At 44.0% G+C, this 25787-nt stretch overlaps 2 protein-coding genes across 6 annotated transcripts in view; one reads left to right on the top strand and one right to left on the bottom strand.

Moving 5' to 3' along the window:
- PRPF40A (pre-mRNA processing factor 40A) overlaps positions 1 to 2213 on the bottom strand; it is a 41719-nt gene extending 39506 nt beyond the window's left edge. For 2 of the 5 annotated variants that reach the window (XM_084810912.1, XM_084810903.1), the window contains exon 1: positions 1152 to 2213. In XM_084810912.1, the coding sequence (XP_084667038.1) occupies positions 1152 to 1532 (381 nt within the window). In that variant the 5' untranslated portion in view covers positions 1533 to 2213. The remainder of the gene's footprint in view (positions 1 to 1151) is intronic. The other 3 variants (XM_084810885.1, XM_084810878.1, XM_084810896.1) reach the window with 2 other exon arrangements.
- ARL6IP6 (ARF like GTPase 6 interacting protein 6) lies at positions 2171 to 17392 on the top strand. The gene is made up of 4 exons (XM_084810967.1): positions 2171 to 2629; positions 5541 to 5594; positions 6317 to 6449; positions 14427 to 17392. The coding sequence occupies exons 1-4, from the start codon at positions 2302 to 2304 to the stop codon at positions 14518 to 14520; spliced, it is 609 nt and encodes a 202-aa protein (XP_084667093.1). The 5' UTR covers positions 2171 to 2301; the 3' UTR covers positions 14521 to 17392.
- The last annotated feature ends 8395 nt before the right edge of the window (positions 17393 to 25787 follow it).

Here is a 25787-nt window from a genome sequence, read left to right on the forward strand (position 1 = left end):
CACAAACTAGGGTTTGTTCTTGATTTACATACCACAGCTTTGCCTGGCTCAGCTGACACTAGCATATTGTTTGTTCATAATAAGCCATGATGCTTATCATTCTGTGAGACTGCAACCACTATCTTCTACTATAGAACTGGTTTCTAGTACTACTCAGAAGCCACTTCTACTGGGATTCCCACAGTTAATAAGGCTAGCTAAAAAAAATACTATACAACAAAAGTGAGGAACTCAGCGGGATATATTAGTTCCAATAAAATAATTAAACTATATAATGCCCTTACAGATAGTTTTTAAAACACCAGTACAACAATAATCTTAGTCCCATTGATTCCTAATTTGTCTATATAAACAGTTGCAAAGTCTTAAGTCTGACCATTCTCTATATGCACAGATATTTCTTCCCCAAATTGCCATATCTACCGTGAGCGCACAAAGCCAAATTTATGAATAAAGACGAAGCAAAAAGTTACTTTTCCTTTTATTTTATGGCTACATGTTGCATCTAGTTCTTAACACAGGTTATCAAGCACTGTATCTACAGCTAAAGTTAATGCATAACCAGCCAGCTAGTAGTTAACCAGTCTAAATCATGTACTAAATCAAGGAACACAAAAATATTGTCTTTAGAAATGATGTGCTGGAGAGATAATCTCAGGACAACATGCTTAAACCAAGAAATGAAAAAAAACACACCTTATTATAAGAACTCTGATATACTAGAGTTATTTATGCCACTTCTTCCATGAAGCTGTGTCTGGCCTAGAAACGCTTGAGTGAGTTAGGGCACAATCCTATGCATGTCTAGACAGAGAAAAGTCCCACAACTCCGACTGGGACATGCTGGGAATTGCTGGGACATGCTGGGAGTTGTAGGACTTTCTCCCGTCTAACAATGCATAGGATTGCGCCCTAAAGCGGGCTCCTAGATATTTCTTATAAGTGCACTTTCTCCCCCCGGCCCCTCCACATTTCTCTTACTGTTTACGCGCAGGTTAGGACGGAGCCCAGAAACGTTCTTAAATTTCGCCTATAGTTTGAGGATTTCACTGAAAACGTCCGGAATGAATACGCGACGGCTAACTCCGCGCACGTAGACATAACCGTACCCCCGGCCACTGGGGAAAGCAGTTTACCGATTTTCCACTTACCATAAGGGACTCTCGGCCCATGCCGCCTCCGCCGCCGCCTCCCGGTCGCATCGAAGGATTGAGGAGGCTCCCGCCGCCACCGCCGCACCTGCCGAGCATCCTCCCCCTGAGCGGCTGGCGGGAGGACGGCCCGAAGGGCAAGAGAGGTTCGGGCTCCCCTCGAGGCGGGAGGAGAGGAGCCAAGAGGCTGACGGGCTTCCCGGGCGGCCAATCCGGGCGACCTCCCATGCGGGCGCTCTTCGGGGACTGCTCCGGGCCGGCGGCCACCACGGGGCGCACGCCTTCGCCGGGATTGAGCTGCATGAGGGGAGGTGGCTTGGGCAGGGAGAACGGGAGCGGTTGAGGGGAGGCCGCGGCGGCTGCCGAGTCCCCGCCAGACATCGCCTCCCCTCGCCGGCCCGGCCCGGGCGAGCCTGCCCTTCCGGCCCCGACGCGAGCTGCGCGAAACCGTTAGCGGAAAAGCGAGCGGGGGGAGACGGCCCGACCTACCGGGAAGGGGACGCAAGGGGCTGGCCGAAAGTCAGCCTGACCGCCACCGTGAGGAGGGCCCGCGCGCGGCCGGGCCGGGCCGGGCCAGGCCCGGGGAGAGAGCGGAGAAACGAAACCTCACGCCTGTACGGGGGAGGGAAGGGCCGAGGGCGCCTCCTCTCAGCGGGAGGCAGGAGGCGCGCGTGGGCCAGACCTCATCAAACGCGGGCCCGAGGAGGGATGGAGACGCGGAGGGGAACGGGGGTGGGGGCAGAGAGGAGTGAGAGAGGCGCGCGCGCGCGAGGGACGCTGGGAAAGTGGCTCCCGCGAGCGGAGGTTGGGGGCAGGGCTACGGAAGCCCAAGAGGCCCTCCGACGAAACGAGAAGGCGGAAAACAGGAAAAAAGAGGCCGCGGCGGCGAAGGGGAGGGCGGCTGTTGCGCGCGCCGTCGCGTTGTTCCCTTCACAGGAACGCAGCAGCATGGGAGGCTCGTCCTCCGGGCCTACCCGTTGCTGGGGCGGCGCGGGGGAGGAAGAGGTGGGGCTTCTGGCCTTCCCCCCCCTTCCGGCTTGGTTGCCCTACAGGCCCGCCCCCTAGCCGTAGTAGACTTCCGGTTGAGGGGGGAACTTCCTCGAGCGGGCTCGTTGGGCCTCGTTTCCGCGCGCCCGAGTGCTCCGTTGCCATGGCTGTGTATTACAGAGGCGCGGCCGTTAGTTACAGCCCGAGCGGCGCCGAGGGCCCCGGGACTCCCCGGCCGCCGGAGAGAGGGGAGGTGACGCGGAGCCTCCAGGCGCAGCTCGGCGAGGGGGATGGCGGAGGGGGCGTGCTCGGCGGCGCGGGTGGAAGCGATGACGGGGCCTCCGCCTCCCGGGCTGCCCTGGCGCCGTGGCCGCACGCGCCCGGCGGGGCGGGGCGCCGGTGGCCGAGCAGGGCCTGCTCCGTGCTCTGCTGCCTCTTGGCCGTGGCCGTGCTGGCGTTCCTGCTGGCCATCGCTTGCCTGGTGCTGAGAGGTGGGCGCGGTGGGCCCTTGCCGGGGAGGGAGAGGTTCGGCCCTCCTGGTGGGCAGGCGAGGTTCACGTTCGCCGGCGCCGGAACGAGGAGGGGAAGCCTCGGGCGCGGAATACTTTTTGTTGGGCCCGCTGCGTTTCGAATCACAGCGTTCTCGGGGGCGCTGGAAGCCACGGCTCAGGGCACTGTGTTTTACGCTGACCCCGAGGAAGGTTTAATGGGCATTGGGGCATTAGTAAATACTTCGTGCGCCTAGAGTTTCCTCTCGTTCATAAGGTCCATCTTGTGCAGGGTAGGAGGTGGTATATATGCCTCAAGGTGGGGAGGTGAGCGTATTAGGCCCACAGTACTGGGGTGTTTTAGGAGGGTGGGGACGTGGCCAGTCCCGAGCATTGGCTTTTAACTGCTGTAACGATAGCATCATCCAAAGTATTGGAATTGTTGCACAAGGATATTCTTTAAAAGCATGACACAGAATGCCTCCCCCCCCCCCCCCCGCCGCGGCCCTTCTTGGTCCTGGAAAGCAACTGTGTAAACTATCAGTCATACTTGGTTTGATGTATTACAGTAGTTGTTTGGAAATTAGGTGTATATGACTGTTTGAAAGGAATGAATGCAAACCAATGGGCATTGGGTTTTAGTTTTTTATGGCAAAACCACAGAATTCTGCCCACGCTTCCCATTCATTTTTTTTAGTCATTAACTGCTAAAAACAAAGACTTGGTGCTACTCTGATGTAGAAAGGCTAATGGTGTCCATTTCAAAGAACATTGGCTACTACACCTGTTTTGCCGTTTAATTCTTCTTGTATGGTACGATCATGATGTACACAAGCAAGGGCTACTACACCTTTTCTGGGTTTCAGCAGTAGCTAAAGGAATTCTTTGGGTGGAAAGCATTACTTTTGGTGGTATAAGTGAACCATGCAATATGCCCCCCTCTGCCCAAGTACACACAGTTTACCTTCTGCAAGGTCTTGGGAGTCCTTCAAATGTGTGCATGATAAAGAACCACTCTGTTAAGGGAGCAATCCTATGCAAATAGGTAGCTGCCTCCAAACTCGGAGGTGACTGCTTATCCAATGCAGGGCAGGCAGAGTGTGGAGGGGATCTTCTTTGCAGTCTGGCTGCCCTACATTACTGCCTAGATGGCTGATTTTGGCTGTCTAGCCAGAGCAGTTTGGCGCAAGGGGAAGGATGGACGGCACATAGGAAGCCTTGTAAAGAGGCTTCTGCCATCCCCACCCCTCCCTGCCTCTGGGAACGCCCCCTTTTGCCATGCACTGCTTTTATGAGTACGAAGCCCAGGGACGTTCTGTGCTGCCTGGCCCAGGGCAGGGAGGCGGTTCTCTGGGAAGCAACCTTGGAGCGTGGGCTCTGCGGTCAGTTCCCGGAAACTGACCAATCCTATGGCTGTTTAGCTGCTGTCTAAATTATTTAGCTGCTGTCTAAATTTAGGATTGTGCCCTAAGATACAATGATCCGTACATTTTAAAGTTGCCTGGAATTATATAAAATCACATGGATTTAAAAATAAAGCATGGAACTTTGATTGTATTTTTCCTTTTCTGCATTCTGTGCTTTGAGTTTGTACACTGCAGTTTCTAAGGGAAATAGAGATGTGCATGAGAGCATGTCAGGCTTCTAGGGCTTCAGTATTCCACTGATGACTGAGCTATGGCAATATGAGTACATTTTGAGTTTCAGGGGAATGCACATTTGTATACAGATGCTTGTCTAGTCTCATACTTCAGAGCATTTTCTAAAATGGTTTGTTTTCCTGAGATCCACATATGCATAATTAGAACAGAGGAATTGTATCTAGTTTGACAAGGCATTAAAATCAAGTTAAAGCTAGTCTTTCCGAGACCTGCCTGTCTATTTTGTTAATTGTGCCAAATAGTGGCTAGGTTTTTTGTAATTTCATGTAAAAACACTGATGTGTAATGGTGAAACATAAGTATTGGAAGAAAGTCCTACTGAAAATACTTTTCACCATACAAATATCTGACAGCTTAATCCACAAAACATTTAAGGCAGAGTACTTTAATTGGTTCTGATTAAGTCCCACTGAAGTGAGTTGTTGTGAATTTAGCTTTTGTGCTGATTGAAAACCAGAGTGATAGTTTGGAATACAAACTAGTTTTTGTGTATCTTGCTGTGGAATTTTCTTATTTTACGGGAATCTTTATCTCACAATTGAGCAGTTACCAGAGCCGCTACACACACTGTTATGGGCACACAATAACGTATAAATGTAAGCCCAACTGATATTTTTAGGGAGCAATCCTATCTCCCCCTAGACAGCATCTGGGGAACATAGGATTTTTTGGTTTCCTGGCTCTGTGCTCATAAATGGGGCTGAGAGCCAGGAAATGGCACTCCCCTCTCCCTTGTAGCTGGCGTGGAGAGAACTGTGTCAGCTGCCTTTCTGCGCTTGGTAAAGGGAGCCCAGAGACAGGAGAAAGGGGGCATTCCCAGGGAAGGAAGCCAGGGCAGCAGTTTTACAAACTTTCCTATGGCCGCCCCAGCCTCCTTCCCTCCAGCTCCCCGAAGCCTCCACTAGACAGCCAAAATAGCCTGTCTAAAATGCAGAGAGGCAGGCGCAAGGCGCCTACCTCTCTGCATTCATAAGCCTCTGGGTTTGGGGCTTAAGAGTACCCAGGGCGGAACCCATAGGATTGCACCCTTAATGTAACTAAGGGCACAATCCTATGCATGTTTAGGCAGGAACAGGTCCTACAGCACCAAGCATTGCCCATCCAGCCATACTTCTTTCTGACTAAACTTGCATAGAATTGAGCCCTAAATTAATGTCCAGTAAATCATAAGACAAAATGCTATATAAGCATTTGTTTTCCCTCTAACTGCTTTGACTTAATGTAGTTTCATTGTTGGCTATTTCTTCCTCCAGATTTGCGATATGAAAAAGGGAAGACCAATGATAGTATAGAAACAAACATTTTAGGTAAGTGTCATTCGTCACTTCATTTTGGGATTGCAATAGTTCATTTAAGTTTGTTTAGTCATGTTGTGATTAATCATCCTGCAACCCCTTCTTAAATCTGTATGTACTGTATCATAACATACATGCCTTATAAATGGGCTGCTTTGTTATCCAAAGTATCTTTGCAAATTACTGAAATGTTCCTTATATGGGTAGGGACTCTCAGTGTTTCATGAGCGCTAGCATGGGTTGCATTCCTCATGCAAAAATTAATTTTAGGCATGATTAAGGGTTGTAAATTTGAAATTATATCAAATTATATAATGTCACAATAATATATGGTGAAACCCTATTATGTTACGAGTACTCTCAATCTGGGGTTTGTGTGAATTATGTTCATTGCAGTGATTTACTTTCTCTGTTTTAAAAGGATGGTCAATTTTTTGACTGATTGCTTGCCATAAAAATGCTACTGTAGAGCTGACTAATGAAGGTGACAAACGTATGCGCACTGAAGTGGGAGCTTGTCCCATTTAACTCAGTGGGACTTACTTCTAAGTAAGCGTGCATAGGATTTGATTATAAGTATGTATTTGACTACCTGAAGACCTATTGTCTACTTTATTCTGGACTGGGAGATAACTTTTTCTGGCAGTGGAGCTGGGGCTTCTCTCCTGTGGTCTTTTTGTTTAAAGTTGTAATTTGAGCTTTCACCATTTACAGTTGTGTTTTTCTTCCATAAGGATTTTGGAGTCTTCTTGTTCTAGCCTTGATGGCTGGGCTGTCATGTTGCAGTTTTTCTTGGACGGTGACCTATTTTGATTCCTTTGAACCAGGAATGTTTCCCCCCACTCCACTATCACCTGCACGGTTCAAGTGAGTACCATTTTAATAAGACTGAAGTGTGACTGGATGTGAAATGATTGCAACATGCATAGTACGTTTCACACAGTCTCCTATAATAAATATCTGAGGAGAAATTACTTGGCTAGTAAATTACCTGGTGGTGGCACAACTGTGTATTCCAGAAAGTAAATGTATGCTGATTGGTGTTGATTAGCTACCAGGGTGGAGTCTTAAAGTGTCCATCTTAGAATAGTGTGAATCCAATGTTATTTGTAGTCAAGGATTTAATACTTGCATACATTGTTGTTATTAAACATATTTTACATCCTATCTAGTATAATTTACCTTTTATGCTAAGAGCAGTTCGGTTACCTCACATTCATAAAGTATAATGAAAAATTTTAAAGCAGCAAATCAAACAGTTCTACAAGTTGGCCAGCAGGGTGCGTGCTAGCATAAGATTTCATATCTATACTAACTAAAACCACTTTTACCTTTACTTTAGTATTCCTGGAACATTTTAAGTGCAATGTCAAAAACAATAAAAAACATTTATATTTGGTATTTAATTATATTAAATATATATTTAATATATAAGACAAATTAGAATTCAGTGTACTACACTTTCTCAAATTTCCAATATATATTGCTTTCTATATCCAGAATATGTTACGCATATCTCCCATTTCTAGGTATGTTCTTATTTTCTACCTTCCTACTTACTCTACTTACTTACCTTTTCATGAAAGTATAGATCACATGAACATAGAACTCAGGTTAAATAAAATTTATTAATACTTTCAAAAGCTGATTGTATTTTGTGTAGTAGTGGTTTCATACCAGCTAACTTGGAAGAGTGAAAAGAGGTACTTTTATATGAAATGTAGTTTAAATAAAACAAATGGCTAGGTTCCACAATCTGTAACCATAGAGTGCCAGAAGGATTCCTGAGGGAACTGGAAGTAAGCTACTGTATTTGGGTCACTTTATGCCTTATGTTGTGTTAAGTGAATTATGCTTCCTATTCCAGTAAAAATAAGTTGGTGCTTAATTTTTAGGGAACAGACTAGCATAAGAAACAATTCAAAGTTGCAGTGTCAAGTTTGATGCTAAATACGTTATTTCAGCCCCAGTTATTTTGAAATAGCTGAAAAATAAGACCCTTGACTTTGTAATATCTCTGCTTTCTATGGGGTCAGATGACTGCCTTTTTTGTAAATCAGCTTTTCAAATACTGGGAATTTAATATGGTCATTTGTGTTTCTATATTAGCACAATATTCATGAAAAAGCTGTCTTAATACTTCTGCAGCTAGTCTTGTAAATTTCTGTTACTATATCAGCTTTAACCGCTATTGATTATTAACATTACTGGGTGACTTTGCATGTCACACTAAGCCACCCTGAGAATAAGCCACCATGAGTTGGTTGTTCACTGAACAACCCATGTTAATTCCAATAGACAATTGGGCACATGGTGGCTTGGTGTGGCTTCTTTCCCCCTCAGTCCTCTCGCCGGCTCCCAGCATGTATCCCAGCTGCTGTTGGGGCACAATCCCTCTTGGATCCTTGTATTCCCAATGGCTGAGAGCTCCCCCTGATCACTACATAGCTGTCAAATCTACAAGTTGCAAAGCACAAAATCTTGGATCTTCTTTTCTTATTCCCTATGGAGAGAAAATAACCTTCCAATTGCTTTTCTGAGCAATTTTAACCATGGCAACCCTTGGGATCATTTTTTTTTTTTAAATTCAGTCCTTCACATTTGCAGAAATGGGTTTGGGGTTTTGTATTGTTTTCTTCAGTCCTGCGGAAGCGTGCACATTTGCAGGACCACATTTTACATTCTGAAGTTGTATCAGTACGACAGCAACTAGTACTGTACCCAAGGACGTTGATATGCCCTCTGCATGTCTAGAAATGCCAGTGGTCAAAGGCCCCCTCTCATAACATGTTGAAATGCCAGCTGTCAAATTCCTCTACTTTGGCGCTTCCCTTGACAGTGAACTCCAAAGGGGCAGCTGAACGAGATGGGAGCTTTTGCTGCAGATGTAATTACTATAGGAATATGTGGAGCTTATTTCTGCTTTGCCAATCTAACAATCAATGAAGCATGTGAATAAAATAGGAAAATATGCCTTGCTGCAGTCCTGCGAATATGCATACTTTTGCAGGACTGAAGTTGAAAAAGATAGAAACTCCCCTAGAACCCATTTGTGCCATTTTTAAGGACCAATTTTTTTAAGGGCTGCCAGCATGATAGACGTTGCCAAGTGTCAATGCAGTATCAGCGGAGGGGTGGACGCTGACAAGAAGGAGGGTGGATAGCGGCAGCACTAGCGAGATCGCAAGGAGCAGCCAGCAGGGGTTTTTTTTGCTGCTCTTGCCAGGCAGCTGTCTCTCCATTTTAAGCAACCCACACTGAAACGACTTTGCCAGGTTCGGAGGTCACAACAAGCCAACTTGAGAACAAGCCACCCTAAACAACCCTACCACAAGCCATGAGTTCTCATGGTGGCTTGTTTGTCAAAAGCAACCTGCAACGGAAAAGCTGAGCTGGGTTTGGATGCTGCACTACGCCACCTTGCAACTACCCATGGTGACAACTCTCTCTGGTTTAGCATGACTTGTCAACTAGGTCACTGTCATAATCTCCTATTGCAAAGTCATATTGAGCCCCACAATTTGTTCTGGCACAAGACCCGATCTGTGCCAGAACAAATTACTTTATTCTGCCACAGAACACCCCACAATTACTTTTTGGCCCACCCCAAATGCTTGAAAGTGTCATCTGACCAAAGCTAGCATTGGGCTGGATGCAATTCTGTGCCACCTCATAGAGGACACTCTCCTTCAGGAGGTGTGGATGTATGATTTGGGGTGGTTCTAAGCTTATTGTGGAGTGCACATCTCCAGTTCCTTTCTTCCCATATTGGCTATTACTGGCATTGAGGCACAATGCTTGACTGTGTCTTGTGCCAGTTTGGTGTGAAGAGGTATCCACGAATGGGTTAAGTCTTCACCACCTAGATAAGGCGGGGATCACCAAACAGCAAGGGTAAAGTTTTCTCTTAGTACAGGTGAATATGAGCTGCTCGTCCGGTTTGTTCCTGTCTAGAGATGTAAAACTGCCAGAAATATTGAAGCCAACCCCCCCCCTTTTTTTTTTTTGAGTCCCAGTATTGGGGAAAAGATGGGATCCAAATAAATATAATAATAATAATAATTTTTCCCATAAAAAGCTGAAAATTTGGGGAAAGTGAAAAATATGCCGTACTTCTTTAGCACTCTTTACAGGTCTAAAGTCACTTTGTTGCTTTAGAACAGCCTTCCCCGGTATGGTGCCCTCCAGGTGTCGTGGACTTCAGCTCCCATCAGCCTCAGGCAGCATGACCAATGGTCAGGATGCTGGGTGTCGGAGTCCAAACATGTGGAGGGCACTAGGTTGGGGAAGGCTGCTTTAAGAACCTAAATTATATTGACCTAGTTCACACGTAACAACAACTGAGCGTATAGGCTGAGTGTGGGTTGTTGATTCATGAGCTGTCATTACGTGTGCGCTATGGTTTAACTATGGGTTGTTAACCATGAACAACTTAGAGTTCACACCCAACAACAAATCATGGATTCTCTTCCTGGGTTGTTTGTGTTAACAACCCATAGTTAGGGATGTTGGAGGAATCTGGTTGGGGTGTTGAGCCTGACGAGCTTGACTTCCAGTAGCTGGCCTGACTCAGTCCACAGCAACTCAGGCCAGCTAGTGGATTTTCCGTTCTTTGTTTTTATTTGGGGAAATAGACATTTATACAAATTGTGCCTCTCCCATGCTCTTGTCATTGGGAGGGGGCTTCCTTCCCCTCGCCATCTTTTCCCATCTCACGCATGGTTTAGGGCCCCTCAGTATCCTGTTTTAGTTTATCCAACGGATGGAACTGGAGGAGGAGCCATGTTTACCAGCATTAAGACTTAACCCATTTGTATAGATCTCCATCACACCAAACTGGAAGGAACCTTCACAGTAAGTGACGGATGTTCCCATTCTATGCCATCCAGTAGAGCAGGGGTCCCCAACCTTTCTGGACCCATCGGCACATTGGGAATTTGAGAAACTGCTGTGGGCACCAACACAACATGGCTACTCAGTGGACTGCTGCTTTGGTGTCTATCGTGTCTGTGGATCTTAGGCTGCTTCTTATTCAGCAAAAAAGTTCGTTTCGTGTCTGTTGGACACCACAGTGTCTCTTTAATAAAGGATTGTCAAATTTGACTAATTGCTGGCAGTGCAATACAGCTAATGCCTCTTTTAAACATGTTTTGGCAATGTCCAGTAGTTGCTTCTTTTGTGTGGGGCGGTTATTACACAGATATTTTGTACCGGAACAGTTTTTAATAATTCACTGATGTACACGTTCTTTTAAATTATTTACTTGCTTCATGGAAATTAAGAAATGGTCAATGTAAATGGATTCTCTGCACCCCTTTGACAGCTAAAAGACTGATATCACAACATTGGGAGGATAAACACTAACCGGCTGGGGTTTGCACTACACGATAACCCACGATGGTTTATTTTCTGGCGCAACCCGTGATGGGTTCGTGAGCTGTTTTTCCCACCCAAGGTCGGTTATTTCCCCCAAATAAGCCATCCTGAGAACCCATGGTCTACAGTAAGGGTTATTTTACCTATGGTGGATTAGTGTATCATCTGTTGTGCCAGTGTGGGTTGCGGAGATCACCTACAGAGCTGCTCGGCAAGAGTAGCCAAAAATGCTATCGCTGCTCTGCTCCTCTTGAGCGATCTCTGTTCCCAAGATCCACCTAGCAACAGATTGCACTGCCACCAGCACTCCATCCTCTTAGCCACCCAGCTCTTCCCTCCCCCTTCCAGTGATGCGCTCTGCCGAGTCATTTTCGTTCACACAAGTGTGTAATTGGCAGGGTAACCTTGAGCAAACTTGTTTTCCTACCACATTCAGCTGTGTCTGACTTCAAAGCATCTTCCCCCCACCCCCTGTGATTCCCATACAGTTTCACCTGCAGTTAAATCTTTACTTTTCCATGGAAAATCAAAGTCACAAAATTATCCAGTAGTGTATCTTGTGCCTCCCCATAAGGAGAACCTGCATATTAAATTCCGTCCCATTTCTGCAAATTTTCAAGGAGTTGGAGGCCCCCTGCCCCTGTTTTGGTGTAGTGTTCTCACCATATAAGCATCTCTCCTTTCCGGTCAGACTATTGCTTCCCAACTCAGCAGATGCTTCTTCCCCTCCCCACAGTCCACAAGACTGAACCTCCCCCCAACTTTTCACCACCACCTACAGACCCCAAGCTAGCCATCCAACACCCCCCGCTACCCAGAACTGATGCCAAATAGTGCCTTAACAGGTTCAAAGCAGTATTAAGCAAGCCAAATAAGCTGCTTTGTATGCAAATAATTTTTTCTTTTTATTCTGTGTGGTTGGTTTGCTGCTGGTGAAAGGGGGGGGCCATTGAAGGCTTGGAAATTGGGGCGGCGGGTAAGGGATAAGGAGGGGGAAGAAGGGGTAGGAGTGGGAAGCGAAGGCAAATGGTTTGTTTCAGCTGTGGTTAAATTCTCATTTTTCCATGAAAAAAGCAAAGTTGCACAATTATCCAGTAGTGCATGTAGTGGCTTCCCATAAGGGGAACCATGTATATTAAGTTTTGTCCCATTTCTGTAAAGTTTCAGGGAATCGGAGGGCCCCCCTTTTTGCGTAGAATGTTCCTTTGGTTAGATTCAAGGCAGTATTAAGCAAGCCCAGTATTAAGTAAGCCAAATAAGCAAGTCAAATAAGCTGCTTTGTATACTATTAAAAAGTTTCTTTTTTATTTCTTTTTATTTTCTGTTGTTGGTTTGTTGCTGGTGTGGAGGGAGCCGTCAAAGACTTGGAAATTGGAGCTGTGGGCAAGGGCTAAGGACTGGGAAAGGGGGCAGGTAGGAGTGGGAAGGGAAGCAAAAGGAGTAGCAGGTAAGGATTGACACAGGGTTGAAAACAGGAGGAAGTGGCAGAGAAGAAGTCAACCCTAGTGCGAAGTCAACCAATTGGAGACAGGCTACTGACGTAGCAGCAGCGTGAGGGATGGCAGGATATGGTGTCCACTGCAAAGCTGGGATACCTGCCTGGGTAGGAGGACTACAGGAGGAGGAGGGGCGAGGGGGGGGGGAATAAACTATGCTATGTAGCTTATTTATCAGATTGTGTGACAGGGCATAGTAGGCTATTTGCAAATGGTTTTTGCACATAGCATATAAGCCACCATGGGTTAATGTGAGATGTGAACAGGCTCACCTTCTATAATGCAATGGACTGAGGACCGTACAGTGATTTCAGTATTTGAATGGGTGGCATATAGATGCCACCTTCAAATGGATACATATTTGGATATCTCGTCTGCTTTTCTTGTAGCCTGTGTGTAATTGCTAGAAAGTTGTATGCATTCCATACAAAACCATGTTCGTACATTTAAAAAAAATTTTTTTTATAAGAATGTGGGTGCCCGTGGGCACCACATCAGGGACCTCTCTGTGGGCGCTATTGGAGGTGCCTATGAGCACTTTGTCCAGGACTGTAGAGAACATATGCCTGGAATTCTGGGCATATTATTTGTGGTTGCCCAAAGCTTGTGGGGCTCATACTCCTCGTTCCTTATTCATGTCTACATACATTGGCTATTACTGCCCTTGGGGCACCATGCTTGACATTGTGTTACACTGTCAGTGGGTCATTTCTGGTTTGGTTCAAGCATAGCCCTTTCCTCCTCGTTGCCTGGGAAGAGGCCTAAGCCGACTATGTGATGCTTTTGAAGACACCAGAGGAGTGTGGTACGCAGTGCCCAGACTTGTAGCTCCTATCTGCCTTGTAATAATGCTTGCTTGCAACATAGAAGCTACGTAGACATTGCAAATTTTAGTGCGTTGTTTCTTATGCTGGTCTTAAAAAAAAATAGGTTGTTCCCTTATTTTTGTTTGAAATGATTTTAAAATTTGCTATCATTATTTTTTGCTATCATTACTGGGCGGTATTGTTTGTACCAGGACTTTAAGCAGGACTAAATTTATCTAAATGTTTAGCTTTGCCACTGCCACTGCCCCCTGCTTGGCAGCCACTGTATTTGCTGCCTTCCCTCTGTTGCGATCATTGCTACTTCCACAACTGTTTGTAATTGGAGAAACACACTGCATCTACATGGGAAGAGGCCAGTAGGTGGTGCGCTGGGATATGGATAAGGACAGCAATGAATTTGGCTGCTTGTCCATAGGCAAGCGTAAACTGTATTTATTGAGAGACTTGGGCTTTTACAAATCGGTGGAATGAGCTTCTTGATGTGTTATCAGTTCTTTATAATTGGCTCTTCATGGACTTCCAGCATAAGGCCCCCCGTTAAGTCTGGCTGTTTGGAAGGATATTCATTTTCTTAAGGCCTAATATATATGGTTAAGATAAAGAATTAAGTTCTTGCTTTGAAATAACACAGCTTCAAATGCTCCTTTAAGGGTAGTGGATGCTCTCAACATATTCTCTATATGCTGTGTGTTGCTGACAGAGTGAACCATTTTTTTCTATGTCTTACATGTCTACTTGATTTAGCAACTCTTGATTTTTATAATTGCCTTTCTAGAATGTCTGAGGCACACAATTTACTTATACTAAATGTAAAGATTGTTACCTGTTCTTTTATGATAATATTCTGAATGGATGCAGCACAACTTTAAAATATTTGGGAAGGATTGCAAGGTGGCTGTCCAAAAATGTCACTGAATCACCAGGCTTGCTTGTAGTGTGAGGAGACATAAACACACAAAACAGCATGGGCATTAGTACATGGCAATAATAAAAAACGAAATCTTGAATGTATCCATGTAAAGAATTATATTTGCCATTTTCACTGTATTGAATGATGTTCCTCTTAAAACTTATGTAACGTTATTCATAGTTTGACTCTTAATGTTCCTGTTACCTATTAATTGACCTTCTGCTTTTCTTCTCAGGCGAATGACAGGGCACTCTTTTCACATGGGATATAGTATGGCCATACTGAATGGAATAGTGGCGGCTCTCACCATCGTATGGTGTCTCCTTTAGTCTGCACTCGGATCTGTTTCTCACAATGTGTCACTTATGTAGATGGTACTTGAAACTGCCTCCACACTGAGCTGTTCTTGTGTATTTTCCAGAATAATCACTTGCTGTGTACTTCCTCCACATTGATGCCAAATGTTTTAGGAAGCAGCTGGAGACAATGCTAAGACAAACCAAATAGTAAAGACAAACTGGCAAAGAAAGCCAGTATACACAAAATGTCTCACTGCATGGAATGGTTGCCACAGTGAGGTGGTTTCAAACTGACTCCACTTGGCAATCGTATTGTGGTAATTAACTCTGGAAAAATGCTGGAAAAATGCTCAGGATGTGCCCAGGATTAATGCTGATGAACTTGTTAGACTCCATTTTAGTTATACCATCAAATAGACTTTAAGATCCTGTTTTGACATGCTGCATACAACAAATTGGTGGACTTGTATTCTGTCCCAAGTGGCAGAAGGATGAAGTGGAAACATCTCTTTTCTAAGAGAATTCAAAGATTGGAATAGATTTTAATCTTCCGGAATGTTACAGTTAGTGGATATTTTTCCTTTTTAGTTGCTGTAGGTAACAAAGGGTAACACATCAGGTTTAAATAGTTTTAAAGTGTTTTGTATTTTATAATTATTTTAAATGTTATCCTGTGTAAATATGACAGATGGTGCTAACTCTTACTGCAGCTTTCACAAACCTGGTATCCCTTGGATGTTTTGGACCACAACTGCCATCAGCTCCTCCCAGAAGGTGTTTGACTCAGAGGAGGGATCCCACTGGCAGAAAAGGAGGAGACAACTTTTTCCAATTCTCTCTTCCCCTGCAGCTGCTTGCACCCCCCCCCCCAACCCCCAATCTATTCTAGAGGGTTTCATAACCTTTTGGAGCAGACTTTAAGAAGGCACAAATCGCTGCAGGGAGAGGAGGGAATCAGCAAAAGTTACCCCCCCCCCCCAACATTGGCAGAAGCAAAGTCAGGATCCAAGCCATAAGCGTAAAAAAATTAATTAGTTTTACTTTCTTGTTTCTGGAACATAGTACATAGTTACATTTTAATATCCAATAACAAATTTAAATGTTATTGTAATTTTAAGTTACATTCTTTTAGTGTTGCACTTCTTTGCTACATGCTCTCCTTCCGTAATACAGCTTTTAATAGGAGTGCATGTAAAAATATTATGAAAATTACACAACTTGATGGCCAAGAAAGCACTGCTTACACTATTTTGCCACTACTAGGACTACCACCACAGCAAATTGGAAGGGGCGGGCTGTTAAAGGTTAAGAAGGACTTGCATGTGGACTGTGGTAGGGATGCCAGAGAATTCCGCCACGGATCTCGGGGAGGCCGAGTGCCAGCGCATTCGGCCCCCCGAAATCGGTGGCGGAACGGTCTGCCCCCCCCACCCCACCCAGGACGAGACTTACCTGGGGCGGATCTTCCTGGCGGTGGCGGCTCCGGCGGCGGCCAGTCTTCTGACCAGCTGCAACCGCCACCATTTCCAGTAAAAAAAAAAAAGATGTGATAAGCTACGTAAAGATTTACGTAGCCTATCACGGCTAGGTTTAAAAAAAAAAACCGTGATAGGCTATGTAAATCTTTACGTGGCCTATCACGTCTGACTTAAAAAAAAAAAACACCGCGCGTACGCAAATGGCAGCAGCCATGGCCGCCACCATTTGCGTTCCTTATTTTGACACGTCTTAGTCTGCGTCAAGATTTACGTAGACTAAGACGGCAGAAATAAGGGGAATGCAAATAGCGTAGCGTCCGCTACATTATTTGCGTTCCCCTTATTTTCACCATCTTAGTCTACGTAAATCTTGATGTAGACTAAGACGTGCCAAAGAAGGAATGCAAATGGCGGCGGCCATGGCCACCACCATTTGCGTACGCGCGTCGTTTTTTTTAAAGTCAGATGTGATAGGCTACGTAAACATTTACGTAGCCTATCACAGCTGACTGCAGGGACGCAAACAGTGGCGGCTATGGCCGCCGCCATTTGCATCCCTGCTAGCCAGTGGCCGGATGTCCGGCTGCTGGCGGAGCCAGCCAGCGGCTCCGCAGAATCCCTGTGGAGCACAGCCAGCCGGCCAGGATTCCAGGGGGAGGGACGGAGCGCCTCCCCCCCCCCGGCGACGATTCCAGTGGGAGGAACAGAGCGCCTCCCCCCCCGCCATCAACATAATCCGCGAAAGGTAAATGACTTTCGTACATCCCTAGCCTGTGGGCTGCGTATTGCTCAGCCCTGATGTTAGGTCTGAACCAGATCTATACATTTTACTCATTGGACACTTAAAAGAGCAGGGTTGTTCTTTAAAATAACTGTTCACTGTGCAATATGTATAGTATTAAAATCAGTAGTGGGATAACCAGTTAAAATATTGTAATTATAAAGAGAACTAATGTATCCTACTGACCTGAACTCAACAACTGATCAGTGGAAATATGCATGAAATTAAAGTGACTATGTTTATCTGGATCCAACCCTGTATTTCTAAAATGTATAGCGTAGAGCCAAAAAAAGTCTATGCACACACTGGGACATTCCTGTTCTGTTCCTTCTGTAGATCCTTGTCCCCTATCTCAAGAAAACATTTCTGAGGCTTGGGGGCCCCTTGGAATGTTTTGTGATGCAGCGTGGGGACACTGCATGGGGGAGCACAGGAATTAGCGACACTGAACTATGCAGATCACTTTGGATCCAAGACACTGTGTGTGTGCGTGTGTGTTTAAAGATATAATAGCTGCCTGTTCAGTTATAAACAGTTGTATTTTTAGCTCATTTTGTCTTCTCAATATTTTCCTGCATTATTAAATAAATTAGTTTATGTAAATTGTTTATGCTAATAAACTACTTTTGTTTACGATTTGTAATCAATCGTATTTGAACCTTTCTTCTGCATGCATATTGTTACATTTCTTCACAACTAAGGGTGCTGTCAGACAAGGCTTTTATTATGCAATCACAGTGTCTCATTCATGGAATTTGATAACGTCATCTTCAATTTGAAAACATTTCCTGTGTTTTCGCACTACCTTTTGTGTACTTTTTCTTAACAGAAAAGAATCCATTAAGGAAGAAAAGATGGAATAATTGCACAATGCCTTTCAATTGTTAGCAGTAAGAACCCCCTGTCTGGTAGCACTGTAACTGTAAAGTTCCAGCCTCACACATAATCTCCCATGCCCCTCTTGAATAAGGGTCTGACTGCTGGCATTGCCTTTTAACTTGGACCATCTCCATGCACATGCACCACAAGTGGCAGCCCATAGAAACTCCCATCCAAGGAATGGTAGATCTTGGTGCAGCAGTCTTCACATCTTTGTCTGCTGTGGTGCATGCCTCTGTTCCACACACTGTGTAACTCACTGGCAAGGTTCACTTGAACCTCTCACATGTTGAAAGAATGTGTGAGGGAGTAGTGAGCTCCACACGAGGTGGGGGATCTTGATTGGAGGAACTCGCAATGCTTACATTAGTGCATCATGCACCAGACCTCTCCTCATGGTTTCCCAATATACATCCAGCAGAGCTAGCCTGAACAGCACCAGAACCTCCTAATGTGTGCTTTTAACAAGGGAGGATGTTTATTTGGAAACACACACACCCCGCCCCTTTTGCCAGTTGGCTTTCTTACAATAGGTGAAAACGCAGCTTTTTAGAAAAGCATGTTTAACCAGTTAAATGGCTTAGACTACCTTTTCTGTTGTTGTTCATCTGTACGTTTTACTTGGCTTATTGTCCTGTTATACAGCTGTTAAAATAGGCTGCTAGATTATTTTTTTTTTAGGATTTTGGGTGTCTACCACTTTGGGTGCCATTGTTTTATGCCAGAGAATGTGGTGTAAAAGCTTTCAAAATAAAATACGTTTAGAGAGGCTCTTCCTATCTCTTTCCTAAGAAGTGCTTCGGGCAAAAAAATGATACTTATGTTGCCTGTGGGTGAAAAGCAGTATTTATGTTTAAGTGGCTGGTATCTGAATAAAAGAATGTGTTCAGCAGCCAATTATTCCAATTCAAACAATCAGAAGATTTGTGCAGTTTTATTATCATTATCAGAACTCTTGTACGCATTTCATCTTTCAGTTGTTAAGCATATAAGCATTTGCTGGGAGAAAAACTTTTATTTTAAAATATTTGTAAGTCAAAGGATGTACAAGCAAATCACATTTTTATATGAAATCCTCTTGACATTTACCATAGCAAATTTTAAAATACAATTGGAAATTGCATGCTTTATTGATTTACTAGGAACTACAATTGTTTTTCTGACAAAAGTTTTGTTCTGATTTGTACATTTACCGCACAATCCTATACATGTCTTCTCAAAAGGAAGCCCTATTCACTTGAATGGTACTTATTCCCGGGTACATTATGTATAGGCTTGCAATCCTAGTAACCTGGAAACATGAAGCTCAGAAGTTGCTGAGATGTAAGTTGATGTTTGCCTATTGAAAAGCAGTGGGTTAAATCCAACATTGCATGAGTGGACTTGTGCTTGCACAACAAGACTAGCCCTTGCTCTCCTCCCACCACCCCAGTCTTCTCCAGAGGATCCTTCCAACCTTCCAGAGCGGTTTGGGGGTGGGGTGCATGGGGGAAGGGAAATCCGTTCCCCAGCAGTTGGACGGCTAGCCTTGGAAACAATCCAGTGGGCCTAAATAGATAATATAGGGAAACTATGGTAAGATATATTAATACCATGGTATCCACAGCATTTAGTTCTTTTACTAATTACACTTAAGAACTGGGTGAGACCACTAACAACAAACGCTTCTTATGAATTAGCAGGCCACGTGGTGTATAAGGAAAGGTTCCTCCTGTGCAAGCACCGGGTCATTGCTGACCCCTAGAGGGACACGGCTTACGCTGGCGTTTTCATGGCAGACTATAGCAGGGTGGTTTGCCATTGCCTTCCCCAGTCGTGACTACCTTTCCCCCAGCAAGCTGGGTATGAAATTACATTCCACTGGTTTCACACACCCTGCTTTGGCTTGAAGAAAACAACCCTCATTTAAAGTATTTGTATATTGATCTGGTTAGAAGACTTGCATAGAAATCATTTCTGGATAATGCCTTAGAAATGGCTTCCCCACAAACAACTTGTTTGATATTTAGATCCCACCTTTTCTCAAAGGAGCTCAAGGTGGAGTCCTCACAACAACCCAATGACGTAGGTTGGACAGAGATAGCGACTGGCCCAAGTCTACCCAATGAGCTTCATGGTTGACTGAGGATTTGAACTTGGATCTTCCAGGTCCTAGTCTTGGCATTCTACCCACTATACTGCACTGCTTCTGCATCACTCAGTCTTCAACAGTAAGCTCTGAAACTGATGGCTACCTCATATTGGTCACTGAAATGCTTACAAGATCTCAAACTGTATTTAAACCAGGCTGCTGTGCCCCCTTGGAATGCAGCAACACCAACACTAGAAGCCAAAATATCTGGGAGGCTAGGGAAGAGGACTTAATACCAATGCCGCTCCCCAGCATTTCCCTTTGCTGCTGCCAGTGCCTCCTTGGAGAAGAAATTAAGGAGCCTGCTGTGAACCTCGTGAGAAGATTTACATTTTTATCTACATTTTAGGAAAGGTTATATGGTTTATTGCAGCTTTCCCCAAGCTGGTGCTCTCCACACGTTTTGGACTTTAACTCACATGCTGGGAGTTGTAATCTAAAACACCTAGAGGATACAAGGTTGGGGAAGACTGGTTTATATCTTGGGCAGTGGGCGGGGGGGCTGTTTTTGCATTCATCCAAACTACAGTCAGCGTCAAAAGCCAAGCAAGAGTCTCAACTGACCATGGCAATATAAAGTTCCTGATGTGTTCAAAATTGTGGCAGCTAATTCTATCTAAACTTTTTGTATTCAGGTTTTACATGAGCAAATATGGTCATTGCTGAAACTCTGGGCTTTCTGGCAAGAGAACCTCATTGTAAGTGTGCAAACAGTGCCAAAACATTGGGATCTTGATGTTTAAAACCCCTCACCCTGGCACGGCAGAATTACTTTGTAGAACCAAATGTCACAGTTGGCCATCAGCAGCACTGGTTAATCTAAAATGATGCTTGTCATGATCAGACTTGGAAGTTAATCATTATATGAGCCATTGGATACCCAAGAGGATTTGGAGAACTGTTCTCATAGAAAAGACAGAAGGTTGTGTCAATATTTTTGACTTTGTACGTCAAAGGTTCTATATTTTTATATAACAAGTACATTTTAAGGCATTGGCTATAGCGGTAATCTCACTGTTCCTGTAATGCATCCTTCCTTAGAGGGGGAAAAAAAGGATTTACACTATTTTCTGTTTATCTGTTGCTCCCAGAAGCTAGGGCCAGGATTGAAAGACTTGCTCATCTGCTTTGGTATTCCCAAGGATGTATTAGACCTGTTTCTGGAACAGTAATTTTCTCCCTTCTGTTATGACAAAACACATTTAATGGAGTGGAGCTGCAAAAGACGTTAGTGATCTGACAAAGGGGTCTGTTGCTCACTATTTCCATTGCATAGCACAAGCCATCTGTCCAATGCAAAGTTGCTATTTCGATCCCAGATTAAAATAATGGTTATAGTTATCTTCATAATTATGAAGAAACAAAAAGCATTTTTTTCTCAGATTCGCAAAATGTTTTTTTTTCTTGAAAGCAAAACATTTCAATGAGATGATTCACATCTGTGATGGAAATGAGATTCTCTGCCACTGTTTTATTCACTCTTACCTTTAATTCTCTCTTTAGCAGTACAAAATTTGCTTTTTATTTCTTCATAACTATGAGGACTCATAAGGAGTAAAGGCTTTTCTATAATGCTGAAAAAATCCTAAAGGTACAAACAACACAATTGCCATTAAAACCATTATTGTGCTCCAGTCCTTTCAAACAATGTTTTGTGTAAAGGTTGTACTCTGCTTTAAGAGAACGTATTCCATAGCAGAATAATCTTGTCTAACCCAAATGGTTATCTTTACTCACCCAGGAGGCAGAGCATCACCCTTTCCCCTTCTGCTCATAATGACATGAACAGCCATATGAGAATCATTACTTCCACACTGTCCTAAAGTTGTTCCAGGGTACTCTGTATTTCACATAAATTTAAAGGAGGGTACTTAACATTTCTGCTACTTCCTGTATCCCAGAATTCAAATTGAAGACAATATCTTGGCGATCATCAGCTAGAAGGAAGCTCCTCTGTAGTTGGAGCAGAGGTAGGCACCCGCCGCCTTCCAGATGTTTTGGACTACAACTCCCAGCAGCCCCAGCCAGCATGACCAATGGTCAGGGATAATGGGAGTTGTAGTATAAAACATTTGGAAGGTACTGCGTTGCCTACCACTGCCCTAAAGACACTTGCTTTGAAAGATATGATATAGTGTCAGACTAGGACGGGGGAGACCCAGGCTCAAACCCTTGCAGATATATGAAGTTTACTGGATGACCTTGGGCCATTATCATTCATCCTAAACTACCTCATAGGGTAGTTAGGATAAAATGGGAGGGGAGGGCAGAGGAGAGGAGAGGAGAACCATGTATGCCACCCTTGCCTCTTGGAGGAAGACTGGAATATAAATATAATCAATAATAAAAGGTTTTGAACCCTTTCTGTAGCCATTATGGCACATCTACATAGGCTAATGAGTTACTACCATGGAATCTGAAAGCATTTTCCTGAACCTGAAGATTTTGTACACACACACACACACACACACACACATACGTGTGTGTGTGTGTGTGTGTGTGTGTGTGTAGAATATCACATTCTTTCTCTTCTATATATTTCTTGAAAAACCTTCCAAATGTCAGTTACATGCTTCCCTCCAACATTTTTCATACGTCCCTCAAAAAATGTAAATAAGTATAGTTGCATTTGAAACATATTGCAGTAGACAGAACTATAGATACTATGTGGGCATTGTTTGGTTTGTTTGGTTGTCTTAAATTAGGTCAGACGGTGATAGTGAAGGAACTTGAAAATATTCTCTGTTGAACCACTACCATTACAGTGTGACAGATTAGGACGAGTCTGAAAGTTGGACAATTGCAAGTGACTGAAGCATTAAAACTATCAAATCGTTGGATGCAATCTGTTTATCTTCTGGGACTAGATAAGAAGTGAAAATCCAATGCAAATCATTTCAACAGAGTGGGAAATGCCAAATAACAAAGCAAGGCATTGTCTAGCAAGTGATGAATTGGGTTAAAAGCTCAGGTCTTCTCTATTTGCTAACTGAATAACAGGCTAGGAAAAGAATATTTGATGTATTGGGGAGCTTGATTAAGTTTAGAAGATGGTCCGTAGGTTGGCTGAACTTAGTGGTCGGGATCATGTGGCCCTCCAGATGCTGTTGGGCAACAACTCCCATCAGCCCTAGCCAACATAGCCAATGGTGAGGGGAGTTGCAGTCCCACAACATCTGTAGGGCCACAAGTTCCCCATCCCTGGCTTAACCTGCATTCTACACCTCTTGTAAGTAAGCTTGCTCAGGCCAGTGATACAGCTGCTTATCTGCATGTCCTTTGTCCTTGAATGCAGGCAGGCAGGCATTGCCATTGATGCTAACTTTCTAAGCTATGCCAATAAAAAGATGCTGAATTGTTGTTTTCCCTAAATGAGTATTTGTGTACATATATGTGAGAATTGGACTGCAATCCCATGCACTAAGTCCCATTGAACTCAGTGGGACTTACTTTTGAGTATACCTGCATAGGATTGTGCTGTTAGCGTGACACTGTTGCGTTTGGGTCTGAAAATGCTAGCTTTAAATCCCTGCGCAGCTATGATATTCGCTGGAGGACCTGGGCAATTCACTCTCTTGGCCCACCCAAATACTCAGGTTTGTTGTGAGGCTAAAATGCTTTGCTGTGGCATGAGCATTTGTAGAGAAGAGCCTAATGCATCTGAAGAAGCAGACTCTGGCCTAAAGAAGCTCATGTCATACATGTGCTAGTCTTTACCACAAGATTCCTTAGACATAGTCCACTGGGAAGTATTCCCTTGAAATTAACATTCAACTTCTATTCATGTGATTGTGTTCTCCATTGACTTGAATTAATGTTTCTTCTACTTCATATGCAGCTTCACAAATTCAGGTGTGTCTGTTATAGTTGATCACAATATAAGAACACAAGAAGAGTTCTGCTGGATCACACCAAGGATCCATCTATAATTCCAACTTGCCTCTGGGAAGCCTACAGGCAGGGCCTGACAGCCCTTATCCGTTATTGGTGGTGGTACACTGTGTCAGTGGTATCAGTGGTACACTGTATCTGAATGTGGTGCCTCATTTCTCTTGTGATTCATAGTGGTTGAGAGCAACTTCCAGAGGGCTTGCTGTGTTAGTCCATTCCAGGAGAAACAATCGTGTGTGGCACCTTAAAGATTAGCAAATTGAGTGTGGCATAAGTGTACTCTAGTCCACAAGGGTTCATGCCACAATACATTTGCTGATCTTGAAAGTGCCACAAGGCTGTCGTTTTAGCTATTAATAAATTCACCCTCCCTGAATTATCAGCCCCCTTTAAAAATCATCTAAGCTCACAGACATCACCACATCCTGTGACAGTTCTGTAATGTGATTCTGGGGAAGGGTCTATCCTGAATCTATTGCCAATCCATTTCACTTGATGATACCAAGTACCAGTATTATTCTGGTACTTTCAAGCAAATTTTCTTCACATTTTCCAGGCCATACATAATTTCATATACGTACATCTAGCATATTTTCCCTCATTCATCTTTTTTCTAGGTTACTAGCCCAACCATTTTACCTTTCCTTGTAGAGAAGATGTTTCAACTGCTTTATCGTTTTGACGTCCCTTTTCTGTACTTTTTTGGAGCTCTGTGATGTCCCTTTTGAGACAGAACTGTACACAATTCCAGATGTCAATGCGCTATGGATTAATATATGGGCATATATATGGGCATTATACTGGCCATTTTATTTTCAATCCTTTAATAATCCCAAGTGTGGAAATTGCCTTTGCCAGTGTAGCACATTGAGCTATCCACCATGACCCTAAGCTCTCTCCTGCTCAATCAGTTCAGACCCAATCGGTATATATGTGAGGTTAGGAATATTTACCCTAATCTGCACCACTTTACATTTACTTACACTGAATCTCATTTAGAAGAAGATTCTTAGGCTGAACATCTCTCTGGAGGTTATGGGCAATTATGGTCTAAAGATGATCCAAATCTGTTATACAGTGATTAATAGACATATGGAGCAATCCTATTGCCGCTAGACAGCCATAGGATATCTTGTTTTCCGGGAACTGACCTCCCTCCACTTCCACGCTGCCTCAGAGGCAGCGCAGAACAGCCCCGTCCTCCGAGCTCACAAGAGGAGTGTGGAGCAGCTGAAAAGGGGCGTGTTTGGGGGTGTTCCAGGGAGGGCGGAAATGCCTGTACGACACATCCAATGTGTCATACAGCAGCCTCCTGCCCTGCTCCATCCTCCTGCAGCTAGACAGCTGCAATTGGCTGTCTAGCCGCAAATGCAGGGCAGGAGAAACACAGAGGGAACGATGCTTCTCCTGCCCTGTATTGGATAGGTGGTCGCCTCCGAGTTCATCTGGATAGTATTGCACCCTTAGACCTACAATATTTGAGGACTGCTGCGGATAGGTCTTGTTCTCTATTACTCTTCAGTAATCCTTCAAATTATGGAATTGTCAGAGCTTCATACCTGGATACACTAAGGATCAAACTAAACGTTCTGGCAATTATGCGTAGTGTAGCTATGCATTACAGCTTTCATTCTGTTGTGTAAGTGTTTGCAGCCCCAATTCAGACTAGTACCATGGCACTCCTTACACAAGACTTTGGCCCTAACTGTTTTCAAATATAGGAAAGCATGTATGCTTTCATGTTTCAATGTGCTGCCCTCCGTATTGTTAAATGGACAATTTAACAAAATTCTGGTTAACTAATGTCTTCGCGGAACAAAGACAATAAAGTTGGCCTTTTATTGTTGGCCTTTTTGTGTTTGAATTGTATAAAGAATAGAGAAAGGCTGATTTTTCTTTTTCTTTTTATTATTATTATTATTAAATTTATTAATCGCCCATCTGGCTGGTCACCCAGCCACTCTGGGCGATGTACAACATACAATAAAACAGTCTAAAACAATAAAATTCTACAATAAAAACATTTTCTAAAATACCCTAACCCACCCCAAATGCCTGCCTGAACAACAGCGTTTTTAAATGCACGACGGAAGCTCATTAAAGAGGGGGCATGACGGAGTTCCGTAGGGAGGGAGTT

This window comes from Heloderma suspectum, chromosome 1 (genome assembly GCF_057233095.1).
Source record: "Heloderma suspectum isolate Gila_16-S chromosome 1, 16-S_ref, whole genome shotgun sequence".
Lineage (NCBI taxonomy): Eukaryota > Metazoa > Chordata > Lepidosauria > Squamata > Helodermatidae > Heloderma > Heloderma suspectum.

Bases quoted from the DNA above. Each gene is read 5' to 3' on its own strand.
- ARL6IP6 (XM_084810967.1), top strand. From the start codon at position 2,302: ATGGCTGTGTATTACAGAGGCGCGGCCGTTAGTTACAGCCCGAGCGGC. The intron at 2,630-5,540 runs GTGGGCGCGGTG...TTCTTCCTCCAG, and splicing joins CGCTTGCCTGGTGCTGAGAG to ATTTGCGATATGAAAAAGGG. The intron at 5,595-6,316 runs GTAAGTGTCATT...TTCTTCCATAAG, and splicing joins TATAGAAACAAACATTTTAG to GATTTTGGAGTCTTCTTGTT.